Source organism: Epinephelus moara, chromosome 10, assembly GCF_006386435.1.
Source record: "Epinephelus moara isolate mb chromosome 10, YSFRI_EMoa_1.0, whole genome shotgun sequence".
NCBI classification, from domain to species: domain Eukaryota; kingdom Metazoa; phylum Chordata; class Actinopteri; order Perciformes; family Serranidae; genus Epinephelus; species Epinephelus moara.
The window spans coordinates 1353141-1365121 of record NC_065515.1 but is presented as its reverse complement, the minus strand read 5'-3'; the positions used below and the strand labels follow the sequence as shown (position 1 = coordinate 1365121).

The 11981-nt window shown below is 39.6% G+C and overlaps 1 protein-coding gene across 1 annotated transcript; it reads left to right on the top strand.

Annotated features, from left to right (window-relative positions):
* The first annotated feature begins 449 nt into the window (after window positions 1-449).
* LOC126396206 (signal-transducing adaptor protein 2-like) lies at window positions 450-11972 on the top strand. The gene is made up of 13 exons (XM_050054093.1): window positions 450-631; window positions 4310-4381; window positions 4479-4598; window positions 4693-4749; window positions 4873-5036; window positions 6832-6963; window positions 7263-7332; window positions 8094-8196; window positions 8299-8382; window positions 10138-10230; window positions 10369-10419; window positions 10537-10716; window positions 10836-11972. The coding sequence occupies exons 1-13, from the start codon at window positions 542-544 to the stop codon at window positions 10898-10900; spliced, it is 1281 nt and encodes a 426-aa protein (XP_049910050.1). The 5' UTR covers window positions 450-541; the 3' UTR covers window positions 10901-11972.
* Window positions 11973-11981: the final 9 nt, after the last annotated feature.

Below are 11981 nucleotides of genomic sequence, written 5' to 3'. Positions count from 1 at the left end.
ACCATGTGTAGACTGTTAGCAGACTCAGCAGCTGTGAGCTAAAAAAATAAATAACATTATTGTTTGTTTTAATTTGTAACACGTTTAATTTGTGTGGACAGACCAGAAGCAGGCCACCATTTTGAATCATTGTGTGAAAGCACACGTGTGTACGAGCTGTTCACACAATCTCTTTTCAGCCATGTCTCTCTCATCTAAACTTGTTTCCCAAGTTCTTAGTACCATTAAATGTGTAAAATAATATTACATAGTAGTAATTAGTTTCAATGAGGCCCTCAGGCAGGTGATTTCCCTCCATGAGACATGCGTCACTACGTCACAAGCACCTACCTGTGGGTACTTTCTAAAAACATCCGCCCACTCGCGCATTGACCAATCAGCGGCGAGCACGCTGTCACCAACTTGACGCACAGGTTCGCTCCTCACTTCCATATAGAGGAGAGCTTCACTGCAACCAGACAGACCTGACTGATACATGTGACTGTGACAATCAGCTGCACAGTCACATCTATACGCTCCAACAGTTTGATTGTTTAACGTCATGATGGCGAAGCGAGCAGCGCGTCAGAGGAACCAGCTGCCCAACTGTTACTATGAGGGATACCTGGAGAAGAGGTCCTTCAAGGATAAGGTAGGGTTTGTGTTTCTGTGCAAACTCCACGAGAGACAAGGTTTTCTTTATTGCATGCAACAGGTGAAATAAGCTGCAATGAGCTCGTTGCTATGACGACCTTTTGTTGGTGTTTCTGTTGATTAAATGTGTAAAAGTGTTCAGGTCATTTACTGAGTCTCATGTGTCTTAAAAATATAACGTGTCAGTTCTCACTGTGCAGGAAATTATTACCTGCCAGTGTTTTACTGTTAAATATGATGTTTCTGGATTATTGTCACTGCTGCATTAATGTGCATTTTGTTTTAATTTTAACGCATTAATTTACTGCTGTTACTTTAGTTTGTTTATACTGTTTAATCTGCAGTAATGCATTTTATTCTGCACCATCATCATATATGTGTGTGTGTAGTGACGCTGCTGCAGAGAGGTCAGCCTTTCATGGTGTCAAAAAAAAAAACAGCTTTGGATGAATTTTCCAGCTGATCCAAGAGTTTTTAAAGAATTTATTTAGCTTAAATATTAATAATAATACAAAAATACATTATGAATATTAATACAAAATATTTACAATTATTATTATTATAAAAAACAAGACAAAGATAACAGTGTCTGAGAAGGTAAAACTTTTATGTCTCTACTCCTTTCTTACATTTCTTCTTTTATATATTATTTCATCAAATAAACAACTATCCCCAGTCTGTTTATCACCCAATTAAATCAATAAGCAATAAACACAGTTTATTTACAGTCCACGTGCCACCCAGTGTTACAAAATAAATATGCACTCCCCGAACACAACCTGTCCTCGTCTATATATCTGCCAAAAATAACTTTTTGTATAGTTTTTTAAATAGATTTTTATAAATGCTTTGTATCAACTCGTCACGCAGCCCGTTCCACACGTCCACCCCACACACTGAAATACACACACTCTTCTTAGTTGTACGAAACACATTGTTTTTTGAAATTAATTAATTTGTGTTTATCACAAACATTCCCCAGATTTGGAGATACATGGTTATAACTGGACAGGAAGGGTATGAAAGTAGAGTCACAGTAACTGAAGTGAATGTAATGGAGTAAAAGTACAGTAGTGGAGTAGAAGTATAGAGATGCTGGATGCTTTTTAACCTCGCACCATATCTTGATCATGTGTCTTACAATTGGATTTTTAGTTTGTTTATGTATTTCTTTACCGTGTCTGAATACATGTAAGAGGGAGGAGGTCATTTCAAACCATGAGCCTCCATTTCAGTCCAATGAGGAGAACTGTTTGTTGAAAAATAAAACATTGTAGATCTGAGCTGTGCAGCCCAAAAATACCATAACATATTAGGACATTTCAAACCCCCTCGACCAAATGGTAAATATAATAAAGACAGACGGAGTCTTGCCCTCCTGTTGTTCCATATGAATCCTGCAAATGTTTTCTTAATTCTTGAAAAGAAATCTGAAGGTGGTGGTAGAGGAATATTCTGGAATAAATAGAGTAATTTTGGCATTATATTCATTTTTAAAATATTAATTCTCCCAATTATAGATACCGGTAATGACATCCACCTCTCAATTGACTCATTAATTTGTGACATTAACGGTTCATAATTAGCGTTAACCATGTGTTCTAGGCTTGGCATTATCTGTACCCCCAAATATTTAAACTGATCTACAACATTAAATTGAATTACCTCAGGGATTGGATTCCTTCTTTCATTTGCATTTAGTAATAATATAGATGATTTAGTATTGTTCACTTTATATCCTGAAAGGTCGCCAAATGTTTTAAAAAGTTGTAACAAAGCCTGAATAGTTTTATTTAATTTTGTCATGAGTAGAATTACATCATCAGCGTATAAACATATCCTATGTTCTGTTGGACCTGCTGTTATTCCATAGAATTGTGGGTGTGAACGCACTGCTATTGCAAGAGGCTAAGTGTTTCTAATTTCAAAACTTTTTGAAGACTTGTTCATGTCCATGCTCGTTGTTGATTAATCTGTATATTATTATTATTGAATTAATCGGTTAATTGTGAGGTCTGTAAAGTGTCAGCAAACTGAGATAAACATCCACCTCCACTGAAAAGATATTTAATCTACTGTCATATAAAATAAAGAAAAGCAAATCCTCACATAATAAATTATCAGAGTAACTGCAGATTATTTTTTTCTTGATCGATTAATCGACTTATTCTTGTTAGATGCTCATGCTTAAAATAAGTATGCTGTTGTTGTTGATGGTAAGTGTGTGTGTGTGTGTGTGTGTGTGTGTGTGAGAGAGAGAGAGGAAGAAAGAGGCAAAGGTGAATGAGTGGCATCTCAACTATGTGCAGAAGATGCCACGAGGGACCTTCATTCCTTTTAACCTTGATATGTTTTAGAGGTCAGGGACATTTGGTGCTTCTTGATAATAATCTGATCTGTGTTGTCGTGCAGAGCAGCTCCTCCTCTCATCTTCTCCTCACTGGCTCCCAATGAAACAAAGAATTGATTTTGAGATACTTCTTATTCTTTAGAAATGTTTTAATGCTTTAGCTCCTTCCTGTGTTGCTGACATGCTCACAGAGTTCACACCAGAGGTCCCTCAGATCATCAGACGAAGGTCGACTCATTGAACCTACGATCTTTTTGTTATTATCTCCCCTTTTTTAATAACAATGATAATAATACATCTTTATCATGCCCTGCTTGTTTTTATATATGTAATATTGAATTATCTAATTTGATATTTTGTGTTTGTCATGTATGATGTATCTTAAGCACACTGAGTTTACACTTGTCGTATGAAATGTGCTGTATAAATACATTTACATCAGTATTCTAGATAGTTTGATAACCTGTACATTCATTGACTGTGATTAATGTTAAAAACCTGCAGTGTAACGCCACACTTCATCCTTTATTAACCCTTAAGTGCACTTAATGCACAGCACCAGGTTAACTCAGTGCTGTTTTCTTTGGGCGGAGCCGTCTGTCATTATATAGTTTCTTGTAAGTCGTAAGGACTTTGACCTGAGTTTTTTCGGTGAACAGCACTTCTGTCTCTCCAACTGGTCTGACTGCTTCCTGCTCATTGTGCCATAAAGATTAGAGCAAGCCAGGAACTGACAGAAGAGTTAATGCGCTAACTGGCAAGGCAGGCTTTGCAAACAAGCCCTCCCTGATAAGAGACTGAAAACACTCGCACGTAACATCATAGGGGAAACTTTTTACTGAGCACACTATAAAGTCCCACTCCGAGATAAATCTAGAGCCGCTCAGTTACGTCAGAATCTCAGTTTTACAGTTCAGCTCTCATATTTTAGTGATTTTGATTCCGGAAACAAACAATAGTCACCACAATTTCTGATTTATTGCATACACATGTTAATCAGGTGGTGACTCATATAGCTAATTGCCCTCAGGTCCAACCAATTCAAACACAAACGTTGTTATTGATATCACACACTGGTTTCGGTTGGTTACAAATGCTTGACTCATCAAATCTGATCCAAGAATGTCGTCTGCACAGACTCAGCTGCCCCGTTTATTTCCTTATTGTACAACAAACATTTTTTTCTTCCTTATTTTATTTACCGTGCATTAACCCAAATGAACAATCTGTGTTTTTATATTCATCCTGATATCTGTAATTCCTCTGTATTCCCTGCTTGGTGTGATGTCTTTTAGTCACCACATCTCTGTCTCTGTGTGTGTGCAGACATCTCGGAAACTGTGGACGTGTCTGTGTGGAAACTCGCTGTTCTTCTTTAACGAAAAGAGAGACGCTGATGTAAGTCATCCCAGAGCAGAGATGTGGATGATTATTAATCAGATATTTTCCTGCCCACACTGAGAGATGATGTGTGTCTTTGTGTGTGTTTCATCAGTACGTAGAGAAAGTGGATCTCACTGGACTGGTCTCAATAACAGATGACAGCAGCCAGGACCGTAACTTAGACGCAGCCAGACTCAACCTACAGATGAAGGACATGAATATCAAATTCACTGTGAGGGAATATATAGAAACAATATGGAAATCATCCTCTTTGTCAGATTAATTCTTCATTTCAACAGTTTTTCTCTCTTTCACTGTGTCCGCAGGCTCCTAATGCAGAAGCTCGAGAGCTGTGGAAGGGTTACATCCACGCTGTGGCTGAGGTCAGTGGTGTTTAACATTTAGCTCACTTAAAAAACGTTTTTCAATAACTGAAGATTAAGATTATTGATGCTTAGATGTTGTTAACAAACATTTTAAAGGAGAAACTGTGTGTCTCCCTGCAGCTGTCGGTACCCTCCTCCCTCAACCTGCTCCCAGGTCAGATCCACATGTTAAAGGAGGCAGTAGAAAAGGAAAAGGAGAGAATGAAAAGTCTCCCTCCACCTCCTCCACCTGCTGCTGTCACTAACTCCAATGCCTACATCAGCCTCAAAGCAGACATGCCAGCGTGAGTATGGACAAGACAGGAAATCATGAACACTCATGCTGGAGTGGAATATTGGCTCTAATGCGGACAATAGAAGGGGCTGGTACCATGATACAAAACACACGAGCAGATTTAAGATCAGAGAAGAACATTTTAAAGCAAATTTAAAAGGTTTGGGTTCATGGTCTCCTCGATTCTGTAACTTTATACATTAGGGCTCGGATATGGACAGCATCCAGGACAGAAAAAGGCTTTATGTGGCTGCCTTGAAGATACATATAATCTCAATTCATCATAGAACCTTATCTTTCTTATTCATGAGCTTTTCTAGAGGCAGTGTACGTCTGCATCTGAGTCTCTGCATCTTCCTCCAACAGTTTACAAAGTAATTTGCACAACTTTGCTGCCAGAGAAAACTCATACTTGATGACTTTGGGGTTTTCAGATAACCTGAAGGATTAAATCTTCATAAATGTCTCCAAATATTCCCTAAAACTCATGGATGGATTACTGAACATGCCCATAGGTCACAGACACAGGGGGCAAAAGTGTCAGGGGCTCCTGGCCACGTACCAACCAGGAAGAGACACAAAATGACCACAAAGAGATGCAAAGGAACTATTTAGGGACACAAAATAACTACATAAAGGGACAAAACAACCACTAAGAGACACAAATTGACAACAAAGAGACAAAAGACCAAAAAATGTCCTCAAAGAGACACAAAAATAAACCAGTAAGACACAAAATTACCTCAAAGAGACATGAAACAACTGTAAAAAGACACATTACAACTAAAAGATGACAAATATGTCTTCAAAGAGACATAAAATAACTACAAAAGGGGCAAAACAACCACTTAGAGACACAAAATGACAACAAAGAGACATATAATGGACAAAAGACCAAAAAATTACCACTAAGAGACACAAAAATACACCAGTAAGACATGAAATTACCTCAACGAGACATGAAACAACTGTAAAAAGACACATTACAACAAAAAGGTGACAAAAATATCTTCAAAGAGACATAAAATAACTACAAAAAGGGGCAAAAAAAACACTTAGAGACACAAAATGACACATAACGACCAAAAGACCAAACAAATTACCTCAAAGACACATGAAACAACTATAAAAAGACACAAAAACAACTGCAAGGAGACAAAAGTCTTTACAGAGAGACACAAAAGAGACAAAAACCACCTCAAAGTCTGTGTGTCTTGCTCCTATGATGGAGAGGTGGTGGGGCCTTTTGCATCACTATGCCCAGCGGGCCCATTGTCTCATGCTAAAACCCTTTGAATTATTTAAACAAGAAGGACACTCAGAGAGACTTCCACCAAGGACAAATGCCTTATCTTGCATTCTTAACGGAAAATGAAAAATACTTTCCGCCGCTGTGATTTGGATCTGCTCCAAAATGTAATGGGTTCCTCCTTGGCTCGTGCTACACCCTTCCACAAAGCTCCATGAATGTTGGCCATAATCCTGCTGACGGACAATCAAACGAGCCAAAAACATGACCTCTTTGGAGGAGATAAAAACGCAGCATTTTTAAGCTTAAATCAAGGTGACAGTGTTTCTAATTTAAAGATGAGGTGTTGGTTGATGGTGTTTGTGTTGTTCAGCTCAGTCGTTCACAAGACTTTGTGGATTTTAAAACAAAGTTTCTCCTGCACACAGACTCCATGTGTGAGGTCTCGATGCATCTCTTCTGAATGATAGAATAATAAAATTAGTTTTAGATGAATGATGCCTGAAGTTTTTTCTTTTTGTCTCACAACACGTGTGTGTTCTCTGGTGTCCTGCAGTTGTTACCACAGTGTGTCCCGTCTGGAGGCAGAGCTGCTGCTTGAGCGAGAAGCCAAGAGAGGAAACCTGCTGCTGAGGCCTGGAAGTAATGGAAACTCCTTCGCTGTCACCACCAGACAGGACCTTGAAGGGTAAACACACACACACACACACACATACTGAAAGCACACTCGCTCCCACACAGATTTAATATGAAGGTGTACATACACTCGGACTGAAACACAACCATTGAACCATCAGTTAACCCTTTGAAAGCTGGAGCGACATCACTTTTCTTTCAGATTGTATTTAATGCAGTACAGTTACTGCTAGAGAACAGTATAACAGGCAGTCTGACATGTCTTTGCACGTGTTGTCAGACAGTTTATAATCCGTTTATTTGTTTATTGCATCTGTATTTTATTTGCCTGTCTCTCTCTTTCTCCACCAGCTCTGTATTCAAACACTACCGCGTGGCGCGTAAACCTGACGGGAGCTTCGCCATTGATGTCGACAATCCTGTAAGTATTAAAAAGTCATGCTGAAGGTACTTTATGGCACTACATGTGCCACAGTTAGAGGACTGAGGTCCAGCAGCTAAAACTATCAGCGACTGCTTTGTTGTTCTTAGATTATACAGTAGATAAGAAAACTGACGTTGCCTTTTTATTGCTTGATAAATTCGGCCATGTACATATTAACTTGTGTTATTGAGCTTCACCTGCAAGTTAAAAAATCACTTCAGCTGGCAGTGCAGGGCATTACGTATGAAACAACCCGTTGCACTTGATAGCTTGAGTTTTTTTCATTGTTCAGGTGAGAGATGAGAATTTCAGAAACTACAGCATTATGTGACTTCCCAGAAAGGAAGAGGCTGTGACAATCAAACTGTTACATGACGTTACGTCATGATCATTACAGTCATATTTCTTCTGCAACTGTGGACATGCTGGATGAGACTTGGAAGAATTTGCCTGCTAGTGGCATGACTCACCTCTGAGGCTGCTCCCATAAAACCATGCATGCCATGTGTGTGTGTGTGTGTGTGTGTGGGCAAGGTATTTTTGCGTGCAGCTGACCCATAATTTCCTTCCCGGCACTAATGATACATAATCAGTAGTTACACTGAATTTCAAACACAGATGAAGGTGCAGAGAGTCCTAATATTCATATGGTGGTTTTTGTGGTCGAGTTAAATCTAATCGTAAAAGTCGACCTGTTTTATTCCCTGTGTTTATTTTATTGCTCTTAAGTAGTTAAATAAAAGTTGTTCTCCGTGCAGGTCCCCTGTGCCACGCTACACGATGTCATCAACTATTTAGTGGATAAAACTGACAGAGTCCTGATTCCTCTCATCCTCGAAGAAGCGTATGAGAAACGCATCTGTACGTACAAAAACTGGGACATTTCAATCTTACTTTCTGTTTCACTCTATTTATTCTTTTCTGTTTTGTTTGCAAAACGTATAAATGACTCTTTTTTTACAGCTTTTATTCGGTCTGATGATGAAAACGGAGAAAAGAGCGTCCAACAGGCTCCGTCAAACCCTCCAAGTGTCCCCCCCAAGCCAGGTAATCTGTCCATTAAAACAAACATCACACACACACACACACACGTCCAGCCACTAAATTGTTTACACTGTTTGCCACACCTGTTTGCTGCAGCTCATTGACGCATTCAGGTAACTGGAAATTCCACCTCTACAACTTCACTTGGACTTTTCCCAACAAGGTCACAGTGAGGTGAAAATGACTGATATCATAATGTAAATCACTTACAATTAAAACTATTAAATTAAATGTTGTATAATCTTATGTTTAATATTATTATAAACCTAGTATATGTAGTTTCTATAAAAGCAACACATCTGAACTGGTTGGTTAAGTCACTTTGTACTCGTAGTTGCACATCAATCAAAGGTTTTCAAACCCTGGAGATAACACTGACGTTTCCCTGTAGAGGAATGATTGCACTGTGAGTCCACGTACACACACACACACACACACAATCACTCATGGTTTGCTTGTTTGAGAGCGTTTAAATCACTCCACACACTTTTGTTTTGCTTTGGACTTTGTAGCTCAAACAAATCTTTACAGGACGACGAGTCAACAGCAGAGGTTTCCAACTGTTTGAGATCACTCATCACGGGTTGCATTTGTTTACTGGTTGTGACTAGTTTAAACACGGTTTCTGGATAAATGATCTCGGGATTTCCAACAACAAAGTTTTATCTTCTTAATCATCTCCTCAGATATATTCTTACAGCCGCTGGACTACATTCCTGTCTAGATGGTAACTCCCATGCGCTCCATCATGGGTTAGCCTATTAGCATGCTAACTTTTGTTAAGTAGCGCTAAAGATAAAGTACAGCTGAGACTGATGGGAACTTCATTAGCTTTGCATGTGTTTGTACATAAACCAAAGTACTGGACACAATATATCTGTGGGTCTCGAACTTGTTTCAGTGATGTGCCCCCTTTGAAACATTTCTTCAGCCAAGTACACTTAGTGAGCGTAAAACATTTTTGGTGGTAAAAACAAGTCTATATAAATAGGTACAATACAGCGCTGTGTCATCAGTGTCTACTGGATTCACCAGACAACAACCTTGTAACTAAAAACACTTAAAGGTCATGTGTGAAGGATTTCAGGGCATCTATTGGCAGAAATTGTATATTCATAACTTTGGTTTCTTCAGTGTATAATCACCTGAAAAATAAGAATTGCTGTGTTTTTGTTACCTTAGAATAAATCGGTTATATCCTTTCATTGCCACTGACTTTTATGAGAGGTTCATTTTTATCATTTTATTTTAAATGAAAGTAACACTTATACATACGGAGCCGGTCCTTTTCCACGGTGTCCATCATGCTGTTTCTACAGTCGCCCAGAACAGACAGACAAAACAGTGGCTCTAGATATGGTCGTTTGGCGTGTTTGAAATGACAATTATCAACCTCGCGGCGGCACCACAGGAAAAGTCGAGGAATGCCAAAGTCAGTGGGATTTAATCCTCTGAGTACTGCAGATGTCTGTAGAAAATTTCATGGCAATCCATTAGATATATGAATCTGAACTGACTGATATGGCCATCCATAGAGCTGAACTCATGCTAACCATTGTTATTCTGAACATACTGTACTGTAACCTTTGTTATGCTGAACATAGTGTACACTGTTTACAACCAGTATCTATTTCTGCACGCTGTAAGTTGAGGTTTAGGTGATGTCTTAAGCCGACTGTGACAGCACCTGTTGTTTACCGTCACATCAGTCATTCTCTCAGCCCTGTAATAATCATAATTACATGTTGTGTTTCGCAGTTCCTGTGAGAGTGCCGACCCCTGAACCAGCTCCAGCTCCAGCTCCAGCTCCAGCTCCAGCTGAGGAAGAGAATATCTACCTGAATGACAACAGTGAGTATCACTCTGCTGCCACCGGCCCCATCAATCAGTCCCTCCATCAGTCCTGCTGTTTCTGTCAAACAAACACAAACAGGTACGACTTCATTTTTTCCATTGCTGCTGCTAACTGACCTCTGTGTGTTCAAACAGTGGATGAGGAAGAAAAAGAGACAGAGGATTCCATAGCTGTTCTACTGCCACGTAAGTCCCTCCATCTTGTTTTATAACCTCTTAGGAACTCACCTTTCCCTTTCTACTGAAATCATTACTTGTTTAGTTGTGGTTATGAATCATTGTATGTTTGTTGGTCTCCCACAGCAAAGGAGAAAAAAGCTCCAAAGAAAGCGATCATGCCTCCGACTCCTGCTCCTCGCAAACTGACCTCTTCTCTGACACCGACCTCCTCTACCTCCTCTACCTCGTCCACCTGCCCCTCCTCGCCCTCCACGACCAAACGGGATCTGAGGAAGAGAACCCTCACAGACCCTCTGGTACAAAGTAAGTCCGCCCCGCCCTGGAGGCCGTCTTTAGATATAACTCGTGTAGATGTATTTTCAGTCTCAATTCATATTTCTGTTACATGTCATTTTTAAATCTATGTGTCTGCTGTGCTCCAGTTCCTCTCGCAGCAATAACTGAGCTGAAACTGAAGTTTGAACAAAAGGCGAAGAGTCAAGAGTGACCTCTCCTGGTGGAAAGCCCTCAAAGCATCTGTGACAAACTGGCCCAGCACCAGTGACTCAAACCAGCAGGGACACTCCCCAGTCTGTCCCAGCACGATGAAACCAACACATCGGAGCAGAGACACCAGCTGGTTGCACACAAACAGCCTCTCTCCTGGCTCCGCTCCTCCTCGTCAGCTGGCTGTCAGCAGCAAAGCCTCTCCGAAGATTAACACTTTATTGATTCAGCCCTCTCAGACGCTCGTTAGCTAATTAATCAGCTGTAACGAGGGGTGTACCTGTCACATTATCTTGTGTTCTCTTGTATCTTTTGCACATTTACAACTGACGATGGTGCATTTTCTTAATCGGATTTTCTATCAGTGTTTTGTGTTCGTCCACCATTTTACTGTAATCAGCTGCTGAATAGTTGTATATATTTTTACAATTTATATTTTTCTAATTTATATGTAAAACATGTATTACTGCCTCTATATACAGTCAAGTGTAAATGAGGGGAAATTAGAGACAGCGTGGGGTTACTGTACCGATGATATGTGAATGTGTTGTTGTGTATAGTTTGTGTAAAACTCTTGCTTTCGTCACATCAAATCAGAAACATGTGAACAAGCAACTTGTCGTAGTTGCCATGCAGCAAATGAATCAGTTTTATGATGTTCTGTAACTGATATATTATCTGTGTTAAACCTTTTTTAAAGCTCCAGTGTGTAGGATTTAAGAGAATATATAAGTAGAAATGGAATGTAATATAATACGTATGTTTTTTTTAGTGTATAAACACCTGAAAATAAGGATCATCATGTTTTCGTTGCCTCAGAATGACGTAGGGAGCGGGTCCTCGTCTATAGAGATCGCCATGTTGCACCGCCATGACACCATCACAGTAGTCCAGAAAGGACAAACCAAACACTGCAGTTATAAGCCTCTGTGCAACAAGAGTGTCCAAGAAACGCTAATTTTCTTAACATGAAACTGCTTCATTCAGTGTTTTAACCGGTTTGAATCAGCTGGTCTGTTTGTTTTGGAGAGGAAGAGACCTCTGTGGATAATTCAGCTCCTGGTAAAAACCTCCTGAACACT

Coding starts and splice junctions, on each gene's coding strand:
- LOC126396206 (XM_050054093.1), top strand. CDS start 542: ATGATGGCGAAGCGAGCAGCGCGTCAGAGGAACCAGCTGCCCAACTGT. Junction 4,382..4,478: donor ACGAAAAGAGAGACGCTGAT/GTAAGTCATCCC, acceptor GTGTTTCATCAG/TACGTAGAGAAAGTGGATCT. Junction 8,383..10,137: donor AAGTGTCCCCCCCAAGCCAG/GTAATCTGTCCA, acceptor TGTGTTTCGCAG/TTCCTGTGAGAGTGCCGACC.